Source organism: Eptesicus fuscus, chromosome 1, assembly GCF_027574615.1.
Source record: "Eptesicus fuscus isolate TK198812 chromosome 1, DD_ASM_mEF_20220401, whole genome shotgun sequence".
Lineage (NCBI taxonomy): Eukaryota > Metazoa > Chordata > Mammalia > Chiroptera > Vespertilionidae > Eptesicus > Eptesicus fuscus.
The window spans coordinates 72,316,313-72,340,171 of NC_072473.1; the positions used below are offsets into that span (position 1 = coordinate 72,316,313).

The window sequence follows — 23,859 nt, forward strand, 5'->3', positions numbered from 1 at the left end:
GAGGGCACAGTAAAGGCCAGGCTCTGGGTGGGAGGTGGCAGAGCAGAGTGGTGCAGATTAAGATGATAAATGTCGGGATCTAGTAGCAGTGGTCTGAATAGTCTCCACTAGAGAAATGGAAAACAGAGAGGCTTCAGCAAGGGAAGGTCATCCCAGAGTATGTCCAAGATTTACTTTCATGAGAAACAGGATAGCATGGAGAAAATCTGGATTAGAGTAGACAAACCATCTTGTGCAGCCACCGTTGGCATTATATAGTATAGACCCACATAGTTTTGGGATTGGCCAATGAAGTTCTGAGTGGCAGATCATGAAGAAACTGTTTAACCGCCTGATGGAATCTAACGGGGAAAGTCCATCCACGAGGAAGAAGGAGGCCAACAGTTAGACTCTCTGGTCCTGATCCTATTCACAGTGCCTGGTGGATGTCTTCTGACCATAGCACTTTATAGACAACCCAGTAGAAGATGTTGAAGATGAGGAAAGTGAAAGGGAAGACAGCCCGAGAGATGGTGTCAATCCTCTTGGCTTGGTCCACGTAGAGTTTCCTCATGGTTTCTCTCTCCCTTAGAAGAGGGGCTGGAGGCTGGGGGCTATAAATGCTAGAACCTTCCATCGGACCTCCATCCCTTGCCTGCAGGAAGTGGCCCAGGCCATAGCCATGGAAATAGAAGCGATTTTCTCGGATGATATCTTCCTCCTAGAATTACATGGAAGAAAAGGCAGAATGTGAGGACACAGCTCTAAGGCAGAAGGATAGAGAGCCGTCCATACAAATATCTCACAGGTGAGGCTATGCAGACAAGGTGTCTAGACCACTGCTACTAGATCCCGACATTTATCATCTTAATCTGCGCCACTCTTTGCTCTGCCACCTCCCACCCAGAGCCTGGCCTTTACTGTGCCCTCTGCCCCTCCTCCTACCACAGGCTCAAATAATTAGCCTTTCCCATCCACAGGCCCTTTTGCATGCTTTTTTTTAATGGCCACAAAACTACTCATGAGATACATATATGCTAAGTATCATATGGTATGTTACGATTTCATTTCCATTTGCAGATAAGCCCCAAGCTGCTTTTTTAAAATGGATAACATCATTTAGAGCCATCTAAAAGCTGGTGAAGTACCAACCCACTGTGGGAGGAACATTTCAGTGTTATCTCTGACTGATAATAAACAGAATAAACAAAAAAAATGAAATCTTTAGAAAGCACAGTTGAGATTTTTAGACTTGGTGATCTTGCATTCAATGACTTTCAAGAGCTACAGAATTCTCCATTTACATGGTATCTTTTTAAAAAATATGTATTTTATTGATTTTTTACAGATAGGAAGGGAGAGGGAGAGAGAGAAATATCAATCAGCTGCCTCCTGCACACCCCCTACTGGGGATGTGCCCGCAACCAAGGTACATGCCCTTGACCGGAATCGAACCTGGGACCCTTGAGTCCGCAGGCTGACGCTCTATCCACTGAGCCAAACCGGTTAGGGCTACATGGTATCTTTTAAAAATTGTTTATCTCCACTCAAAGATGAAAATTCCAAAAATTTTAAATAACCTAGTGAGTTATCCAAATGAGGGTAAAGCTATTACTCTATTGCAGATATATGTGTTTCTCTGCAAATCAGCTGATTTCGACATAGGAATGAGTACATCTAGGGTAACATTTTTAAAAAATATATATTTTATTGATTTTTCACAGAGAGGAAGGGAGAGGGATAGAGAGCCAGAAACATCGATGAGAGAGAGACATCGACCAGCTGCCTCCTGCACACCCCCCACCGGGGGATGTGCCCGCAACCAATGTACATGCCCTTGACCAGAATCGAACCTGGGACCCTCCAGTCCGCAGACCGACGCTCTATCCACTGAGCCAAACCGGTTTTGGTTAGGGTAACATTTCTTATCCAGTACACATTCCTTTCATCTATGCTACATGCATTATGACGAACACATTAACACTGAGGAAGTAAATTTTATATGAGCACTAAGTAATGTAGCAGACTATGCAAAGTTCATTTATCTAATCTTCAGCTGACAACTTTACATAGCTATCACACAGCTGAGAACCAGGAAGTAAGGACAGAAATATAGAGTTAGAAGTAGAGCTAGAGAGAAAAAGAGAGATAGAGAATGGGAGAGATAGAGGGAGAGGGAGAGAGAGAGAGAGAGGCGAGAGAGAGAGAGAGCCAAAGCCCCTGCATGATCAATAGAGCTTTACTCATATAAGAGCCTTTCAGGCCCCCCACTCAGATCCTATTTACTCTTTGTTTATATACAACTCAAACACGCCTAATTTTGTCTACTTCTAAAGGACACACTACCATTCGAAATGATAGTTCACAGCTTGGAAATTAGACAGAAGACAAGTAAATATATACCAGAACCTAGAAATACTTCACTCAAAGATGGTTATAATTTTTAAGAGTATTGATGTTTACAAGAGTAAAAGCTTCAGCTAAGAAAACACCTGAAGTGAAATGCCCTCTTGTGGAATGATGCCAACTACTTTCTTGGTTTGCCCAGGACTGAAGGCTTCCTGAGACTGGGGACTTTCAGTGCTAAAACAGAATAAGAAATATGCTTGTTGAATGGATGTGACATAGATATACATAAAATGTGAATAAAGTAGATTTTTACACATGCTGTGCAATTAGAAGGACATCATAGGGTTCTTATAATGGGACCTCTGAAGTTGTGATAACATATTGTAAAGTGGATTCATAGATGAGATGTTGGTCTGTTGGGTCCCAGTGACCCTTAATTATTATATCACTAGAAGGCCTAGCCCAGTGGTCGGCAAACTCATTAGTCAACAGAGCCAAATATCAACAGTACCACGATTGAAATTTCTTTTGAGAGCCAAATTTTTCAAAGTTAAACTTCTTCTAATGCCACTTCTTCAAAATAGACTCTCCCAGGCCGTGGTATTTTGTGAAAGAGCCACACTTAAGGGGCCAAAGAGCCACATGTGGCTCGTGAGCCGCAGTTTGCCGACCACTGGCCTAGCCTATCATCAGGCATCAGGGAAAGGCAAGCTCAAAGCAGAGATTCGACAACAGATCCCATGTCTTTTCCTGCTTCCTATGGGCTCATGGTACCAACTTGGGAAAAAGCATTAGTCCGGTTCGCTGCTGTGTCCCCATGCCTAGCACAGTATCTGGCATCTAGTAGGCATCCAGTGGATAGCAGTTGAATAAATGAATGATCTGATGAGCCACATGCTTCAGAATATAGGACAGGGAATGGATTTTTTCACATGGTGCCAGATCTTACTCAGTTACAAAGTCCTTGCCAGAAAAAAAAAAATTACTCCTTGCCCTACCTCTGCACAATGTCCTCATGCTCTCAGCCTCTAGGAAGTGTAGCACCTTTGGCATAGGGAAGAATCTCTCTTAAGTTTGCCCGCAAGAGAGCTTTGCTACCCAATCATTGATTTTGCCAGGTTTTGTGGAGATAGTTGTATGAGTAGTAGGCCAGAGACAATTCACAACTGTGGTTTTTGCTTTGGCCCTGAGTCGCAGTGGGGCAACCTTAGCTCTCTGCTCAGTTATTTATGTAACCTCAGTCACCAAAGTCCCTGGCTCACCTAACCTGTATTCTCAAATTCATTTCCACATTATTCCTACTTGAGAGGTTGTGCTGGACCCATTTTAGAAATGAAGAACCAGAGGTAAACAAAATAACCCCCAAATAATTGAAAAATAAGGGGATAAATAAAATTATTTTCTATTTTGCTTTCCAGTTCAGGTCCCTCAGATCCCCCATTCCTCACTGCTCATCTTGATCCCCTCAGCCCCCCAGGAAGAAGAAACAAGCATGAACTATATTTGTTTGCAAAAAGCTCTGAAAGAGAATTGAATCCAATGGCTGTTTCAGTTTTTATAGATCTCATTATTTCCCCCTTTTCTCCAGTCACAGTAAATTTAAAAGGAAATATTTCCAAGGCTGAAAAATGCTATTTTACACAGGAGAAAAAATGTGGCTAATATAGAGTAAGTGGTTCTTGGCTTTAAGAAATTTTTAAAAATGTATTACACCATTTGTAGTTGGGGGAGCAAAGATAAGTGACCTGAAATCCAAGGGTGGGGGTCCTGGATTTGGGTATTATCTATTTAGGCCCAGTTCTGAGGGGTGTGTGTGTGTGTGTGTGTGTGTGTGTGTGTGTGTATGTATGTGTGTGTTGGGAGGGATAATAGAGACTTAAACACCACATTATTGCTTCCACAGTTATTGAAATAGAACATTTTTTGTTGTAGCTATATATAGGGGAGGAGGGCTGGGGAACTAGAGAGGGAAGATATTCCAAAACCAACCTGGTAAGGGAATGCGCAGTGTGGGAGGTGCGGTGTGGAGATGGGAAAGAGTGATAGGTATTGAATGATAGGTATTGAAGTGAAGAGAAGAGATTGGAGAATGGAGGAGGGTGCTGGGGAAGGGACAGAGGCAAGCAGCATTCTGGGGCCAAGCCCCTGAGAGGACTTGGCAATATTTTGAAATTTCTTCCATTTCTCAAGGTATCCTATTGATAATAGCAAGACTTCCTGTCTCTCCAGCTTGAAAAATAGCCCTCACCAGTCAGCCTACAAAGATTGGTGAACTGGCCGAAACTGGTTTGGCTCAGTGGATAGAGCGTCGGCCTGCGGACTCAAGGGTCCCGGGTTCGATTCCGGTCAAGGGCATGTGCCTTGGTTGCGGGCACATCCCCGGTGGGGGGTGTGCAGGGGGCAGCTGATCGATGTTTCTCATCGATGTTTCTAGCTCTCTATCCCTCTCTCTTCCTCTCTGTAAAAAATCAATAAAATATATTAAAAAAAAACCACAAAGATTGGTGAACTGGGTTAAATGGTACTGTGTCCAGAGCCTGGTGCTAGGCCTCAGTGAGGTTATAAAATCAAGAGAGACAGACCCTTCCCTGTGACACTTAGACTAGCTGGGAAGACAAATCAGAAATGTATGGGAAAAGGGTAACCTACTTTAGACAGTGACATGGAAGAAGACCATCATGCAGTGGAGTTTGGTGGTTGAGGAGAGATTAGAAAAGAACAATATTAAGCCTGGAGTCGGGTGAACAGCTGGCTGGCTCCTAGAACACACCTAAAACTCACTTGGCTATGGGTTCCCTGAAAAGCATATGGATTATCTTCCTTCCCTTAAAAGGGCTTCTCTCAGACTAGAGACTGCTGCTTCTCCAGCAGGGCCCAGAGAGAGGTTCTAAAAATGGATCAACTCTGCATCAATTTTGTCAGCCAGCTCAGTGACTTCCAGGATCCCTGCTGCCATTCCTCTGGGATAGCAGTGGCTTTAGGAAACTCAAAGTGGGCCAAGGACTAATGGTTTGGATTTTCAAGTTTTATTTACATTAATAGTAAGCCCAGCCAACTTTCAGGCAGGATCCATGAGCCTAAGTAGGGCCCAAGCTACTGTTGTAACTCATAATTGAGCACTGGTTATGACAGACTCCATTATGAGATCAGGATCCACCTATATACAACCAGGAGGGGATAGGCTGTGGGCAGTTCGGGGAGGGAGAGGTGAAGGGAAGGTGGTGGGGCTAGTGTCAACCAGTAGCTCTACATTAACTGCAGCAGTCTTCTGTTGCTGGGACACCCACACAGGCAATTTAGCTCGCAAAAGGAATCTGGAACTGTTTGGAAGCCGACTCTTCTTTTCCAAGGTAGGCATTGAGAAGGCATCAAGATAAAAATTCCTATAACAATAGGATTTTGGTAGCTGCAGGAAAGTTTGACTTAGCTAAAGAGGGGGTAGGGGCAGTTATATTAGAAAATAGTGCATCCTCTTGCCCTTATGCCAAGTCTGTATATTTTTTCTATCCTTCAGCATGGAATAGGAAGGGCTTATAGGTCTGTTGAAGAATGGGTCTTACTCAAAGAGATGCAGTTATGAATCATTCCACTAGAGGGCAAAATTCCCAGGGCCCAACTAAAGGATTAAAGCAGGGCAAGAATTGATAAATTCCTAAAAACCGTTAGATGAGACAGGAGCCCTGCCTTCATCATGACATATGGTAGGGGTTCCTCAGGAGCAGCTGAAATGGGAGGTGGGGTGTTAAGAGGAGGGGAGCTTTAGTGCTAGACTGTCTCCAACAGGGGGCTCAGAACATCATTTTTCTCCTCCCTTCCCTCTTCCTCCTCCCCAGAGATATGTGCTTGCCCCTCTGGCTTTTGAGCCCCCATACTAGGCAGAAAGCAATGAGTCAGAACTTTAGACAGACAGGAACTCTGTGTGTGATGATTAAGCGACCAGTATGTAGATCAGCAAAGCTTTCAGCTTTGCTCATACATTGGCACTTGTTTCTGTGAGAGTGGCTCAGGCATCTCTGTTGCCATGACAATGTACCTAATACATATTGTCTAGGCAATGGGGGTAAACGGCCTCCATTGTCATGACGACAAGATCCTTACACAATTTCCTCAGGTGATCACTCTATTGTAGAAGATATGGGGTTAGCAAACAAGAATAAGAGAGAACAATTCATATCCAACAACTCTGATGCATCCAATGAAGATCAAGGCAAAGAAATCCAACAGCTAGAAGAGGCAAGTGATGGCTTCTCAATTCCAGCATAGCTATAAGGGCCCTTTTAAAATCCTCCCCTAAAAGGCACCAAGGCTGGACTCTTGAATTCTTTTGTTTTGTTTGTTAATCCTCACCCGAAGATAATTTTCCATTTTATTTATTTTATTATTGATTTCAGAGAGGAAGGGAGAGGTAGAGAGAGACAGAAACATCAATGATGAGAGAGAATCACCAATCGGCTGCCTCTTGCATGCCCCCTGTTGGGGATTGAGCCCGCAACCCCGGCACGTGCCCCTGACCAGAATCGAATCCGGGACCCTTCAGTCTGCAGGCTGACGCTCTATCCACTGAGCCAAACCAGCTAGGGCTTCCATTGATTTTTAAAGAGAGTGGAGGGGATGGAGAAGGGGGAAAGACAGAAAGAGAAAAACACTGATGTGAGAGAGACACATCAATTGGTTGCCTCCCACATGGAACAACTGACCAGGCCGGGGATCAAGCCTGCAACCGAGGTACGTGCTCTTGACCAGAATTGAACCTGGGACCCTTCAGTCCATGGGCCAACGCTCTATCCACTGAGCCAAACCGGCTAGAGCTATTGAATTCTTAATCAGTATATGACAACCTGGAGTACCCTTCTCTTGGGTGGAAGGAGAGCCAAGAGCAACTATTACTAATTCTCAAAACAATTTCATATGGATTAACCTGATAAGGTTCTAATACTGGCTAACATTTTTTTCAGTGTTTATGTGCCCAGCTCTGTGCCCATGCTCTTAATCACTCTAGTAGATTGCCCTATAGACATTAGTGTTCCAATGGACAGATAAGGAAATGGAATCAAAGGGGTTAAAGTACTTAATTTATCTGTGACCATCTGGGGACTAGAATCCAGGGTTTCTGATTGCCTGTCTAGTCCTTGCAGCCCTAAGTTTGGTCTAGTTTGTGGGAAGAGTGGTAGGAAGAAAGGAGTCCTGGGGAGAAAGTTGGCCCCTCCCTAAATATACACACCATGTGCTGGCGCCTCTGCCTTCTTCGAAGTCTTATAAATTCTTTATGCTGACAGGAGACAAAATTCACAGCAGCGTACTCCAGCAGGGCAGCGAACACAAAGAGCAGGCACACAGCCATCCAGATGTCGATTGCCTTCACATAGGACACCTGTAACATCCATCAACAGAGCAGTCAACCTTTCTAGAGTTCTTCCATGGCCTATCCAGTGGGTTGCCAGCCCATATCAACTACCTGGTGTTCTTCAGTTTTATCTTGACTTTCTTCTGTTTTTTAAAGAAGCTTTCTACCATATGTTCCATTGTCTGAAGTCCTATGTCAGATTATCCTTCACCTCTCTACACTGTCCAACCTCCACTTCCATCTGCCTTTCCTCCCTCCCTCCCTCCCTCCCTCCCTCCCTCCCTCCCTCCCTTCCTTCCCTTCCCTTCCCTCCCCTCCCCTCCCCTCCCCTCCCCTCCCTCCCTCCCTCCCTCCCTCCCTCCCTCCCTCCCTCCCTTCCTTCCTTCCTTTTCCTTCCTTTCCTTCCTTCCTTCCTTCCTCCCTCCCTCCCTTCCTTCCTTCCTTCCTTCCTTCCTTCCTTCCTTCCTTCCTTCCTTCCTTCCTTCCTTCCTTCCTTCCTTTTTGTACTTCTACTTCTGATTCTGACTGATTATTCTTTTTTTTTAAATGTATCTTTATTGATTTCAGAGAGGAAGGGAGAGGGAAAGAGAGATAGAAACATCAATGATGAGAGAGAATCATTGATTGGCTGCCTCCTGCACGTCCCCCAATGGGGATCAAGCCCACAACCCAGGCATGTGCCCTTGACCGGAATCGAACCTGGGACCCTTCAGTCTGCAGGCTGATGCTCTATCCACTGAGCCAAACCAGCCAGGGCTGATTTTTTTATTCTTATCTTCTTCTGATTCTTTTATGTTGTTGTTGTTAAACCTTACCCAAGGATATTTTTTCCCATTGACTTTTAGAGAGAGTGGAAGGGAGGGAGGAAGAGAAGAGAGAGAGGGAGAGAGAGAAAGAAACATCAATGTGAGAGAGACACATAGATTGGTTGCCTCCTGTATGCACCCTGACTGGGGCTTTGGATCAAATCTATAACCTAGGTATGTGCCTTGACTGGGAATCGAACCTGTGACCTTTCGCTGTGTAGGCTGATGCTCTAACCACTGAACACACTGACAAAGGCATCTTCTGAGTCTTTTCTTTCAATAAGTAGCAACTAACATGAGTGTTGCATTTGTTGGCTCTTTCCCCCCCCCCCCTCTTTTATGGAGTTCTCAAAGCCATGGTGGTAATTGGTCAGGGTTGGTTATTCCCCTAAGAGACATGTGAGGACACTTGAGGCCTATGAGAAAAAGTCTTAGCCAAGATCACCCAGGGAGAAGGCATAATCTTGGGGTTAAGGGTTCTGAGCTTTTGATTCGGTGGCACTGCCATTTACCTAGGCCGAAGTCTCAATATCATATTAGGAGTTCCTCCCTTTTCCTCCTCCACCCCTGTTCTTCCCTTGACCCTGTGGTTTTTCCTCCAGCTCTTTGTGAGAGTCCCCTGCTAAGGAATTGAGCTCAGTGGCAAGTTGGGGCCTCATATCCCACACGGGAGAGCAGAACAGGGAAGGGATCCTAAGAGAGCGCTACCCACTCCTGGCTATGGAAACTTAACTTTAAGTTTCCATACCCTATCCAGTCCTTAGTGCTGTCCTCTCACTACCTCTCTTGGAAACCCTTAAGTACTTTTCTCTCTTGTTTCCCTTGTGAATATTGAATACTCACTTCTGGAATAGAGTTGTGGCTGAGTGGGACCAAGAAAAGGTTCAGAACTCGAGTTTATGAAGTCAGACTTGTAAAGGTTTACCTCCTCGACTAGATTGACTCCCTACATAGTTTTGAGCAGCTGAGCTCAGCCTAGAGGGGTCCCTAGCAAGAACAGAATTGATGACAGACCACTTCTTTCACCAGCTTCTGCTAAGTTGGACAGTGAAGGTACTGCAGACTCCAGGTAAGGAATAGGTCTCACTGGATAAACCGTTCTTAACTTGGACATTTGGCAATATTTGGAAACAGTTTTGGTTGTACAACTTTGGGGTTGGTGGTGGCTACTAGCATCTAGTGGGTAGAGGCCAGGGACACTGCTAAACATCATACAATGCACAGGTCTCTCTACCCCGCATCCCCTTCACACACACACACCAAGGAATTATCTCGCCGAAAATGGCAAGGGTGCTAAGGTTGAGAAACCCTGCTCTGCCTCTTTTAGGGGCATTCCACTGAGGTGGGTGACAGTGGTGGGTTGCTAGGCAGCCCTGATTAAGCATTCTTTTATTTCCATTTTGCCACCTACTACTAAGAGGGCATCCTCTTTAATTCTCTATCTCCAAGTCCCACTGTGCCCCCAGGGATGTCTAGTAACTGCTGCAAAGATTAACAATGAGGTAATGATAAGCTAGGTCTGTAAAGGGCATTGGATCATCAAAAAGAAAGGACACTTTAAGCAGCAGGAAGAGTCTTGTTAAGGATGAGTTTGTCAGTAGTATATCTTAAATATCTCTGGAATCCATCCACTCACTATCCTAGCTCATCTGAAGGACTGCAACAATTTCCTAAATGGTCTCCCTGCATCTATGCTTGCCATCTCCAATCTGTTCCCAAAACAGTAGCTAGAGTTTTGTTTTCAAAATGTAAATGTGATTATATCACTCCCCATGCTACCAACCATTCATTAGCTCTTCAGTACCCTTACAATACAGTCTATACTTCCCATAGTGTAACATCTTAGTTACCTCTGCCTACTTCTTCAGTTCCATCTTACCCCTTGCAATCTATGATCCTGCCATGGTGAAATATTTCAGTAGTTACCCACAGTATATTCCTGTCTCTCTTACCTCAATAACTTTTACTTTACTATTCACTTCAGATACCACATCCTTTGGGAAGCCTTTCCTAAACATTCCAGTCTGGATTGGTTGCCTCTGCTCTATGTGCCCAGGTTACTTACAATTTCTTAGCATCCATCAAATACAACTGGCCATTCCTTCACTAGACTGAACTCTTGGATGGCAGGGACTATTTCTATCATATCCACTGTTCAATCCCAGTGCCTAGCTGAGTGCCTGGCACATAGTAAATATTTTTTGAAAGAATGGATGAATGGATGGATGGATGGATGAGTGGATGTTTTAGCAATGTATTTTTCTGTACTGGCTTCTGTTTCCTGTTTTTGCCCTCCTCACTACTACCTACCCCAAGAACTATGGGCCATTTAGATTGCAGGATATCGAGAGAATTGGGTCACTTCTCCAACTGCTGTGGCTTTAGGTCTAATCTTTCAGTCCCTGGTAGAATATTCCATTTAGCCTTTCCATTCTACACCGAGCCACCTGGCATTGTATATATCAAGAATGGCAAGGAGACAGAGATCAATGCCTTTGGGACCCCCATATGGCAATGAAGAAGTGGTTTCCTGGGGACATGAGGAATGACTATCCCAGCTGAGTTCCTTCACAATGTGAGCCTCTGCTTCTCTCATCCTCCATAGAGTTGTACTGGGGTGGGATTGGTGTGGTTTTCAGAAGCCCCTGACCTGGCCCCACCTCTTTCTTTGGGGCTTCCACCAAATTTAATGTTGCATACACTCACGAATGAGCAGAAGCTCCCTGATTTACTCAGTCCCTTGTTCTGTGGGGCTGGTCAGTGAAACTATTTTGTTTGGGGGTACATGCCTTCATATTTTGCTTACTGGATAATAGGTCAACAAAAAGGTCATCAAAATCTACTGAGAGGGCAAGACAGAATGAGTTAGAGAAGCATCTCTTTGCGTGGCAGTGGCAGTAAACTAGGACAGAGTTATTAGGTCTGAACTACTTTTCTGCCTCTGGTCTTCATGCAAGGCCATTAGCACAAAACGGCCATAATAGCCCCTCCTTAATACCCCTGACCATTTAGAAAACATAATCATAGGAAAAGATCTCTGACAATTTCCCCTGGGACACTTGATACTAATCTGAACTTTGTCACCAATTATCCCTAAAGGTGTTGGACCACCTCAAAGATTTCCTGGTATCTTAAAAATAATTGGGATCATCACCAACTGCTTTAGCTCTAGGTCTACCACTCAGTTATTTCTACCCTGACACCTAATAATTACAATAATAGCTAGCATTTTTTGAGTGGTTACTATTTGCCAAACACTTTTCTGTGTTAATACATTGTCTTACTTATTTTTTTGTAATAATCCTCTAGAAGAGGTAATATTCTTTTTTCACCCTTGTTTTTGGAAGAGGTAATATTCTTATTCCCACATTATAGGAGAGGAGATTGAAAGGTTTAGAAATTTTCCTAAGGTCACCATTAGTAAATGATAAGGCGGGGACTTAAGCCTAACTATGCCTGACTCTAATCTCTCTTAACCACTACTCACCCTCATTTAGCAAATTGGTAAATCTACTAGGGATGTCCAGATTACCCCCTGTTTAAGTCCTCAGTAAACTTCTTAGGAATGAGCACTAGGAGATGAGAGATCACAGGTCCTGGTTCCCATCAAATCAGAACAGGAGGGAATATGTTCATTGTAAAATCCACAAGGAACTCTGTTGTTTTTGCTTCCCATAATTTCTCTGTGGCCTAGTACAGTGTCTGGTACATAGTATATGCTCAATAAATATTTATAGAATGGATGGGCTTTCTCCCTGTTTTTTTTTTTTCAGAGACTTGCTGACCATAGGACTTTGAGGTGACCTCTAAATTCCATACATGAAGACACAAGGCAGGGAGAACCTAGCCTAGTCCCATCAGCACAAATCTTTTAGCATAATCAAAACATCACCAGGCCCCAGATGAGCAGAGTCCACTGACTTTAATCACTATTTGCTACCTCAACTTTTCCTCACCCCAAAAGAACAGACATTGTCTCTAGAGCTCTTTGTAATAGTATCTGATTTCTGACACAGTAAGAGACAGCTGTTGGTTTAAAATGCTTATATTTCTTTGTTTCTTGTGGGCCATGACCTTGAAAAGGTCATTCTGTATGGGCTGTATTATCCTCATCTGTACCATGGGGGAGGGAAACTTTCTACTTGCTAAGGGTCTTTTCATCTTAGACATGGTAGTATTTCCTGGTGAAAGTCAAAGTAAATCAGGCACTGTCTCTACCTGTTCCCTAGCCAGACAGCATCCATGACCCCAGCTTCCACACTGTTAGCCGTATGTTATGGGGGAAGAGAATGCAGCCACTTGCTCTTGCTCAATGGCTCTTCTCTACCTTAAATCCAAGGAAAATAATGAGCAGGTGGGGTTTGAGATGAATGGGAAACAGGGAGCTCTATGGCAAGCAAGTTCTATTGCATGTCTCTTCACCTTTGGCAAAGAGGCTCGGGAGCCAGAGCTCTGAGTGGTCATGGTGAGCACGGTGGTGATGCCCAGGCCCACACGGGCAGGTGCAGCATCCATGTTGATCCAGAAGGAAACCCAGGACAGGATGACGATGAGTAGGCTGGGGATGTACATCTGAATCAGATAGTAGCCCATCTGCCGCTCCAGGTGAAACTTTACCTCTATGCAGGTGAATTTCCCTGCAAGGAAAGAGTGAGGTATGAGGCCCCGGTCCCCAGCCTGCAGCTGAGCCTGAGAGGCAGGACTAGGGCAGTCTTATCTCCAAGGGCTGGCCTCTGGGTTCCTCAGCTGGACCAATAAATGAGTCTTCAAAATGGTCCCAGGGAGTGCCAAATGTGTTTTGAGGAAGCTCTCAGAGCAGCCATCAAGGACTTGACCTCCTGCACCCAGCATTTTAGTTGCCAGCAGAAGGCCTTCCACACGATATCACTACAAGAGGATTAAGAGCAGAAGGGCTCCAGAGCCAGACTGCCTGGGCTTGAATTCTGAATCTTCCATTTACTAGTTATGTGACCTCAGGGAAAACACCTAACCTTTTTGAGTTTCAGTTTCCTTGCTTGTAAAACAGAGTGATAATAATATCAACTTCATCACTGGGCTATTGTGGGAATTAAATGAGATAATGTATTTTTGGTGTTGAGCACATAGGTAGCTGGTACTACCATCATTATTAAGAAAGCAATGAGCTTATACTCCACTCAAATCTCAGCAGCCTTGCTTGGGCTTGCTGGTACACTAGAAACTCTCTAACAACAATGATTCACTGAAATAAGCACTGTCTATGTCTTAAGCAAGTGAGAGCAGCTGAATAGCAAACATCTGGAAACAATGTCCAAGAGAGACCAGCTGTGGACAGCATGCAGCGGGTTGGTTCCTATAGAGCATCAGGCAGCAGCATTCTATCCACCAACAAAAGTGCATTGGCTCCAGGCACATGTATCAATGCTTTGCCTCCTCTGCCAGCCATCTTTACTTTGCGCTGCTTCCCACTCGCTGAGGCTAAGAAAACACTAGCTCAGAGCTTCTCTTAGAGGCAGAGGTTCAGAATAACCAAAGCAAAAAGCAGAGGATGTGTATACTGTTATTTTATTCTGGCTTAGGCTTGCTGTTATCAGGCCTGACTGATTCCTCAAGGCTGGTGATTTCATGAGTGATTGGTTATGGCTTTGAAATGCTGTGTGATGCTGTGATCTACTGCTCCCCTAGTCCACCCCATCTCACCTCACTCTGGGCTTCTTGCCATGACATACCTTTGCTAAGTATCCATATTTTCTTTCCGGTTATAGCAGTTTTGTTTGTAATGACAAAATTCACACTTGTTTAGTACAGAAAGAAAGTGAGAAGTAGAGAAGGAATAATACTATTCACAAGCTGACAAGCCCCTACTAAGTACTCTGATTTTATTAAGCTTGTCTCATTTAAATCCCATAGGAACTCTTTAGGGCAGGAAAATATTATTTTCCATTTTACAGATAGAAATACTGAGGCTTGAAGAGATCAAGTTATGCTTCTTAAGGGTACCCACTGGTAAATGGTGGAGCCAGAACTCAAGCTCTGCTCTGACTCCAAAGTTCTTGCTCTTATCTAAATATAGTACATCACACTACTTTAAAAACATTTTGTGCTCTTTCCTTCCAGAATTTTAAGCCACGTGCTTTTGATTTGTTTCTTTTACCACAATATATTATTCTGTGTATACAACTTTGAATCTAAGCCTTTTCCATTTGTACTTTCCCCTGTTGATATAAGCAACTTGCAAGCATCCTGTTAAACATCTGGGTAATACCCCACCAAGCAGAGGCACTATGTAATTTACTTAACCTCTGTCCTATTGGTGGATATTTACAACAATTCCATGTTTCTGCTAGTATAAACAGTGACCCAGGAGCCTTCTTGGGATCTAAAGTCAATATGATATTTTAAAATATTTCCTTATAATAAATTCCAAGGAATGGGGATTCTTGGATCATCAGGGAGGAAAACATTTTTAGCTTCTAGATTAGTTTCTCAAAACATGCCCCCTGGACCACCTGCATCAAAATGCTCAGGATGGTTTGTTCAAATGCAGACCAGAATCTCTGAGGGGTAGAGCCCAGGAATCAACATTTGAATAGGCTCCCCAGGGGACTACATACAAATTGCCAGGTTTCACCCCTCAATAAAGGTTATACCAAATTCCACTCCCACCAGCATTTAAAAAAGTTCAAAGGCCCATTCCTCTCTTCACTCCCCATACAGAAACTCACATATTCATAGGGTGGCACACCATAGGAGGTACCTAGGATCTCTCCTCTTCACCCTGTGATCTCTATCTCAGGGTCATAAGTCTTAGCGGCCAAATTGCCAAGGGAATTGAGGAAGCAGCAGGGGCAGATGCTCTGGCAGCTCCTCTCTACTCCCTAGCCCAGTGGTCGCCAAACTGCGGCTCGCGAGCCACATGCGGCTCTTTGGCCCCTTGAGTGTGGCTCTTCTACAAAATACCACGGCCTGGGAGAGTATATTTAGAAGAAGTGGCGTTAGAAGAAGTTTAAGTTTAAAAAATTTGGCTCTCAAAAGGAATTTCAATCGTGGTACTGTTGATATTTGGCTCTGTTGACTAATGAGTTTGCCGACCACTGCCCTAGCCCGTATTTCACACCTGGGTAGACAAGCCAGTCCAAGAGAGTTCAGCAGCGTTGGCAGTAGTAAAAGGTGTGGACAAGAAGCTGGCAAGTGCCCTGAGGCCTATTCCCTCCTGGTTCAGCCCAGTCATTGACTACTTCCAGATGTATCTTCACCACCTTCCCCATGAAGTTGACCCCAAGACAGGTGGCACACTTCCATTCAGTGGCACAGGCCCATTTGCTCTGTAGCATGTGACAGGGACAAGAACATGGGCTTTGGAATTAGATCAATCTGAATTTGAATTCTAAATCAGCCATTTACTAGCTGTGTGATTTGAGCGATTGATTTAACTTCTTAGAACCTCAGTTTGCCCTTTCAGAAAGATGGGGCTGATAACCCCTACCAAAATGAAATGAGGAATCTAAAGCATTTAACACTATATCTGACATAGACTGAACCTTCCATGGAAGTTGGCTGCCTTGCCCCCTTCCCTCCCATCTGGAGGCCCTCCTGTGACTCAGAGCCAGTGAAGATCCTGGGTTTTTACCTGTGTTGTAGTGTTTGGTACAATAGCCTAGATCCTTTTCATCTCGCAAGATAAACTGGGGCAGAGTCAGCCCCTCAGCCACTTGGACAGCAGGAGCATCTTCCAGCCACTCAAACACGAGGTCATTCATGGTATAGCCAACTGAAAGTGACAGAGATGGCAGAGGGTTGCAGATTGTGGGTGTTGGATAGGGGTAGGGTGAGGGTTAGAGCTCGCCAGAAAGAACAGATGAGGAGTAAGGCCTGGATTTTAGGAGCTCCATGCTCATCTTGGGAAGGGAAACCTTTCTGAAGAGGCTACTTGGTCAATTGTCTCATAGGCCCATCCTAAGTGGGCAAATTAGAAAGATTTCCAGCTTCTTTCCTACCTAGTTCTCAGGCATTAGAAAGGCCCAAAGAGAAATTATTCTGGCAGACCTAGAAAGCAGATCAACAAAAGGTTGGAAAGATGTCAAGGAACCCAGCTGGAAACTTCCTGCCATATCTCAAACCCAGGGAAGTAAGCATGTCTACCAACCACATGTCTCAAGCAGAGCCAGCCTTAGAGCCAAGGCTTCTGCTACCTCACCCCAGGGAGGAGAGAACTGTTTATACCTTGCCAGTCATGCGTGGGATAATGTGTACAACATAGACTCTTAGCCTGAGGAAAATGGAGAGCTAACATCCGAACATGCCAAGTTGCTCACAGAGAGTTAGAAGTTTGTGAAGGCTCCTGCTACATCTATGACCATATTCACACATGTCAGGTAGAAATGGAAGCAGAAACACCAAGGCTCACAAATGTCCAGAGTAGGGCCTTGACCCAGAGTAGCTTGTCATATTAGGAAAGTCACATCCCCTTCTGTAAAATGCTCTACCTACTTTTTAGAATTGTGAGAGAGTATTGTGAACCTAGTCATGAAATTGGTTTATGAACTCTAAAGAGCTGACCACACACAGCACATTCTAGCTGACAAACTCATTACATGCTGGAAACAGCTTAACGAGCCTTGTTCTCTGAGGACTGAGTGGATGTCTGCTGACCTCAAAGTCTCACCTTGCCAGGAGATGGCAAAGGAGTGGACATAGGTGATGGTTCAACCTTGTCCTTTAGCTTCTCTGCACTTGGGGCAGCCCCTGCAGGCTGGAACCTCTGCCATAGAGTAGCTCTTGGCTGACTTTGCCACCCTGGGCACTGTCCTAAGCCTAGAACTGTCCTCTTCCACCACTCTACAAAATTTATGTGTTCATGAAGTATTCAGATTCAAAGAGTACCCCACCCCTGTCAACTCTGGCAGTTTTACAGGCATCTTGAATGTCTTAACTCAGGAGGAGTTGAAGTAGAATTACTTCAGGCACTGTGAGAGGGAAGGTATTTGGGGCAGAGGAAGTGCCCCTTAAATGGCCCCTCATAACAAGATAAGGACGTTTGTATATAAGGTGGGCCTTCCCATCCCCAGCCCCATGGAACAGCCAGGTCAGCAAATTGTGGGGGAATGGAAAAACACACTGGTTTGGGTGTTTGCGAGCCCTGGCTTCTAGTCTCATCTGTGTCAAGAATTGTGTGTGCTTGGCGATGTCCCTCCCCACTCTGGGATGCCCTTTTCCTGTCTGGAATATCATGAGATGGAGTTAACTAGCTGGGATCCCAGGCCTTACTCTGTGACTCTCTAGGGACACTTACAGCTCTCCAGCTGCATTGTGCAGGTCTGAATGTCCATGGGGAAGTTCTTGAGGTCCATTGGGCAGGACAAAATGAGGGTCAGCCTGGAAGGGACAGTAAGAAAGAAGTGACATTGGTTTACTGGGACCAAGCACAACACAGGGGACCCTCCTTCCACCCCTCAAGATTCTACTGGCTTCTTCCTTTTGACCCAAACTCTCCCAAATACCTGATGCTGTAGAGCACATTCCCATTCTTGAAGATGCGCAATAACTTGTTGTCTGTGGTCACCTCATGGAAGTTGGCCCCTTTCTCATTGGCAAAGAACAGATCTGGTTTCCAGATAGAGTCCAGCATGGAAGGGTCAAGGTCCAGCGAGTCGTCAGGATATTCTTGGTAGGCCAGTCGTGGGTCATGCCATTGCTGCCGCAAGAAGACATTCACCCGATAGTCCTGTGAAGGTGCAGATATGGGCTCATCTGAGGCAGTGATATTCCAGGGGCCCAGCAAGCCATACATGGACAGGAGGGACATGAGATGGAAATGGTATCACATCTCAGGGGCAATGGGCATTATCCACTGGAAAAGGAGCCTGCCTTGGGCTGATATGGCAAGGATGGAAAGGTAGAAGACATTTATTAAGCACTTACTATGCACCAAGTTGTCTGCTGAGTGCTTTATGTGTTTCACCTCATTTAAATTTCAAACCCACCCTGTGAGGAGGGTGTTGTAATTACCCCCATGTTACAGATGAAGAAACTGAGACAGAGATTTAAGTAACCTGCCTAAGGTCACACAGCTATTCGAGGTAGTCAGGATTTGAACATAGGCTTTCTGATTCCAAAGCCTGTGTTCCGCAGCAAGCTACCTCCCAAGCTGGACCATCTGCTGCTTAGAATAATCTGCCTGTATCACTGAAACCAGGGACTGGGGAAAGAATTCCTCCCAGTGACCAACTTTACACATACCGTGGCTTTAGCCATGACCATGAAACTGGAAGAGGACAACAGAGGGAGAAAAGGCTTGCTATCTAGAGGGCTTCACCCATTCACACCAGAGTGGAAGTGGGGAACAGAGAGACCTTACCATGGTAGTCTCAGTGACGGAACCGAAACTGTTGATGAAGATGTTGCAGGTCACATTCACGGGTGGGCCTAAGGGTAGCAAAGCACAGTCACATTGGCAGGGCATTCCATGTGGCTGGGAACAGGTTCCAGGACTCCCTCCCTGAGCTTAAGGCTAGAGCACTGCTAGGAAAGGGCAGTGCCCATGGGCAACAGGGAGGAGAAGCTCCTTCTGAATTATAAGAGCTAGCCTTGTACCTCCAAATTCAGGCAATAGGAGCTATCTTGGCAGTGTGTCCCCAAAAAGGTGAGGGGAGGGAGGGGTTTTTTAGAATGAATGATTTTTACCTTTAAAATTGGGTCGAATCCTGGCATCATATCCAGATGTCTGCCCCATAAGCTTGTCAAGGAAATCAGAGGGCGACATGGGCTGGGACCCCTTGGTCCCAGATTTGATTTCCTCTTTTGCCAAGGCCACCCTGGACAGGAGAGATAACATGTCTGAGGCCAGTTGTATTCTGCCTTTACCACAGACCCTCTCTTTCCCTGTTCCTAATTACCTCTGGCTGATCTTCCCATCAGGCAGAAGGATGGGACAGAATGCATCCCTGGGTGCCACAGCCATAAACCAACATGGCAGCTCACCAGTAAAATGGCTTTCACATATATTAGATTTTTTACCCTCACCATTCTCAGTGTAATGGGTGTGAGGACTATTATTTCAATTTTACACATGAGAAAACAGGCTTCCAAAAGAAGAGGGACTTGTGGGGCTATAAAGTGGTGCAGCCACTATGGAAAACAGTATGGAGGTTCCTAAAAAAATTAAAGGTGGAATTACCATATGATCCATCAATTCCTCTTCTGGGTATTCATCCAAAGAAAACAAACACTCATTTGAAGAAAGAGATATTTAGCCTTATATTTATTGCAGCATTATTTGTAATAGCTAAGATATGGAAGGAATCTAGGTGAACATGGATAGATGAATGGATAAAGAAGGTACATACACTGGAATATCACACAGCAATAAAAAGGAATGAAATATTGCCATTTGAGACAACATGGATGGACCTAGAGGGTATTATGCTAAGTGAAATAAGTTAGAGAAAGCAAATACTGTATAATCTCACTTATATGTAGAATATAAAACAAACAAACAAACTGAAAGATGAATGGCTTGCCCCAAATCTCACAGCTGGTGAGTGACAGGATCAGGACTCAAACCTAAGGCTCATCCGGCGTTCTATTTCTTTCTTTTTAATTTTTTAAAATTTCTTTATTGATTAAGGCATTACATATGTGTCCTCATCCCCCCATTACCCCACAACCCCCCACTCATGCCCTCACCCCCCCTGTTGTCTGTGTCCCAGCGTTCTCTTTCTGAAGATGCCTTGAATGCACTCAAAGAAAAGTGACCACTCACTGGAAATACTAGTAAAGTGGCCATGGCAACATTTTGCCTACCTGACCTAGCAAAGGATTGGAAGGGCTCAAGGATAATAAATCCCTGAGAGTTGGTTTCAGTTTTTTTGGCCTTCATGCTGAGCCACTCATGCTCTATGAAAGTGATGGCGAACCTATGACATGCGTGTCAGCACCGACACGCGTAGCCATTTCTGATGACACGCGGCCGCTGAGGCGGCCGCATGCCGAGGATGAAACATTGGCTGCTCCTGAGGATGAAACATTTGCGAAATAATGTTTTTTCCTCAAAGTGACACACTACCCAAGTTATGCTCAGTTTTTTGGCGAAGTTTGACACACCAAGCCCCAAAGGTTGCCCATCACTGCTCTATGACCTAGCTCCTGGAGAGGGAGGCTTGGTTTCTGGCATTTGCTCCAACAGGAAACTGTTTTGAGATGGACTCATTTCAGGACTGTGGCAACTGCAGGCAGGTAAACATGCTTTGGCAACAAAACAGGTTGGGAAGCAGGGCTCTAGGAGCATCGGAAAGCCTCCCAGTAGGGTGTCTATGCTGAGAGGATCAACTACTATCTTTTCCCTCTAACAGCTTGATTTTGAGAAAGGAGCCAGTGTGCTTTGGCCTAGGCTAGAGGCCATCCCTTTTTTCCCTTGACAAGTTTCCCTCTAAGAGCAGCAAATAATCTTCCACATGCCAGCTTTTCTGCTTACTAGCCAACAGCTAGAGGAGGGACCAGGACTTCGGGAAAGCCTGAGGGTAAGGGTGGGGCTCAAGGCCTGAGCTCAGGCTGGACTCCTGGGTGGAACCTTTGCCTCCTGCTTCTCCTGCCATCACCACTGCTCCAGGCCTCGAGCTAGCTTCTCCACTGCTGCACCGTGCGGTTCTTCTGGGTCCCAGTCTCCTCTGAGCCAGCAGGCTCTTCTTTCCCAGTAAATCTATACACCCGCTAGTGATGGATACAACAATAAAAATAGCTAAGGCACCATACTAAATGTTTTGCTCACCTTATCTACTTTTGTTCTCACATCAATCCTCTCAATAAGTACTATTGTTATCCCCATTATATAGATAACTAGCGTTCCTGTTGTAGGAAAAATCCTGCAATAGGGTTTCCTGCTGCACTCTACCCCCCCCCCCCTGCTCTCCTCCCTTCTCCGCCCCACCTTCTCCGCCAGCCTGCCTGCTTTTCTCCCTTTTCCGACAGCCCTCCCGCTCTCCTTCCTTCGCCCCCGGCCCCGCCTCCACTCCTCCCTTCTCCCCCACCCCGCCTTCTCCGCCAGCCTGCCTGCTTTTCTCCCTTTTCCGCCAGCCCCCCCCCCCCCCCGCTCTCCTTCCTTCGCCCCTGGCCCCGCCTCCACTCCTCCCTTCTCCCCCGCCCCACCTTCTCCGCCAGCCTGCCTGCTTTTCTCCCTTTTCCGCCAGCCTGCCCGCTCTCCTTCCTTTGCCCCCGGCCCCGCCTCAGCTCCTCCCTTCTCCCCCGGCCCTGCCTGCTCTCCTTCCTTCTCCCCCGGCCCTGCCTCCGCTCCTCCCTTCTCCTCGCCCCCCCCCCCTCCGGCTTGCTTGCTTCTCCGCAGCTTTGCTCCCTTTTGCAGCTCTTGGCTTCTTTCTACGCTGTCTTGATATGCAAATTATCCGCCATCTTTGTTGGGGGTAATTTGCATACCCATCCTGATTGGTTGGTGGGCGTGGCTTGGCTGATGGGCATGGCTTGGGCATAGGAAGGTGCGGTCAATTTGCATATTTGTCTATTATTAGGTAGGATGAAACTGAATACCAGCAAGGTGAAGCCACTTGTTCACAATCAGAGAGCTAGTAAATGGTAAAGTTAAAACTCAAACCCAGAGCTATTGACTTCAAAACTAAGTACATCTACCACAATACTGTGATGCAAGCAGGTCAGGGAGGGCTGCCAATGAGCCAGAATGGGAGAAGACCAGTGGCAGCTATACCCTGACCACCTAAAATCCTGCCTCCTTGAATCCCCTGAGTAGAAGGAAACCCTTACCCTGACACAGAGGCCACCTTTGCCCCAAGCAGGAGCTGCGAGAGCAGGTGGCCTAAGGAGACTGAACATCCGAGAAGGCTGGTGGTGGTGCAGCGGTAAGCAGAAGTCCATGGCTTCACCACAGGCTGTTTACACAAGCCAGGTGCTGCTTTGGCCACCAGCCATCTGCCTGCTGGCAGGCTACAGGGCCCTGCACATGGAGCAGCCAGACCCTTGCCACCCTCCTCAGCCCCACTCGCAGGTCACCTCTCCTGGCACAAGCCTTGGTATTCACTGTCTTGGGCTCTAATCACTGAGCCCTTTATTCTGCGGTTACCTTGTCTGTGGACCTGAGAGCAGAGTCACTGTGTGTAGCCATTCCTTCCTCCCTTTCATTCCTGGGAAGACCCAAATGGCAGATGGGGAAGGTTCAGAGCTGAAAATCTTGCTCTTGCAAGGCCCTGCAGTGGGGTAAGAAGAGAACTCTGATCTGCTCCTGAGTATCTGAGTGACCTTGGACAGGTCATATCCCCTCTCTAAGCCTTAGTTTCCATGTGTACAATAAAGGAGTTGGACTCAAGACTTCCTAAGGGCCTGCCTTGCTTCAATTACTCAAGCAGGAATGCTGCCACTGAAGCTTGGGCCTTGAGGTAGCCTCCCCTCCCCTCCAGAAGGTCCAGCAAGGCCCAGATGGGTGCCCACTTCTGCCTCATCCTCCTATCAACTCCAACTTAGTTGCCATTCCACGTTGGGCTGTTTTTCACTCTTAAGAAATTTACCCCCCCCCCCTCCATATTTCATCCTTGTCTTCTAGCCAGCCAACATGTCTGCAAGCAGTAAAGCAGGAGGCTCCTCAGAGGTAAGCAGTCCTGGTGTGCTTCTTGAATTAAGAGGAGGAAGATAGTAATGCAGTGGCCCTCACCCCGCCTCCACTTTGGGAGGTACCGTTCTTATGACCATTTCAACCCAAGCCACAACCATCTTTCTTCCTAAGCACATCCTGTTCACCTAGACTGTCTCCTGGTCTAATGAGAAGTGGAAATGGGTTGGGGGACATTTGTAGGGAACCTAAAACATGTCTTGCTCCCAAGCCAGGGAATGACTTACACTTAGTGCCCACCCAGGGACAGTGAGCAGCCAGCCATGTGCGCACAGGCAGGGTGACTGCAGAAAGCCAAGGTTTGGTCAGCCTAGATTCATTCTGATGTTGTTTGGGGCGAACCCCTGCTACTCAAAGTCTCTTGGGTGGGCAGCTAGCAGATGTTGGAGTCATTTTTAGGGATCTGAGCAGTGTAGGGGGATAGGATTGGATGACAGGACAGATGGCCTCTGTTCTGCGGCTTAGTTACCTAGCCCCTCCCCAGGCCCAGAAAACTCCCACCCATGCAGAAACCTTCTTATCAGCTCCAGAGCCTTTACCCACTTCATGAAAGGCTCCTGGGTCCTGATTGGGGGAATGTGTGTCCTCCCCTGGAGCCCTCCAGAATGTGGGGTTTTTGCAAACTTAGAGAAAAAACTGACAAATGCCCCTGCTGCCCCCGGCCAGAGTTTGCATGCACCTCCTTCTTACCCCCACTCAGCTCACCTGAGGAGGACCTGCCCTGGCAGCGTCCAGAGGAAAAGGAAGGAGAGGGTTGCAGGAACTCGAGTTGTCAT

At 46.0% G+C, this 23,859-nt stretch overlaps 1 protein-coding gene across 1 annotated transcript; it reads right to left on the reverse strand.

Moving 5' to 3' along the window:
• Nucleotides 1-409: 409 nt before the first annotated feature.
• On the reverse strand, nt 410-23,859 carry LOC103302162 (glycine receptor alpha 4). The gene is made up of 9 exons (XM_008159189.3): nt 23,789-23,859; nt 19,141-19,271; nt 18,815-18,882; nt 17,958-18,181; nt 17,750-17,832; nt 16,088-16,228; nt 12,901-13,115; nt 7,550-7,699; nt 410-700 (listed from the first exon to the last, which is right to left on the reverse strand). The coding sequence occupies exons 1-9, from the start codon at nt 23,857-23,859 to the stop codon at nt 410-412; spliced, it is 1,374 nt and encodes a 457-aa protein (XP_008157411.2).

What these genes read in the sequence shown, in the direction of transcription:
- LOC103302162 (XM_008159189.3), bottom strand. Translation starts at nt 23,859, where the DNA reads ATGACAACTCGAGTTCCTGCAACCCTCTCCTTCCTTTTCCTCTGGACG. An exon ending in GATTCGACCCAATTTTAAAG is followed by an intron (nt 18,883 to 19,140) that starts GTAAAAATCATT and finishes TGCTACCCTTAG; the next exon opens with GCCCACCCGTGAATGTGACC. An exon ending in AATGTGCTCTACAGCATCAG is followed by an intron (nt 17,833 to 17,957) that starts GTATTTGGGAGA and finishes TGTCCCTTCCAG; the next exon opens with GCTGACCCTCATTTTGTCCT.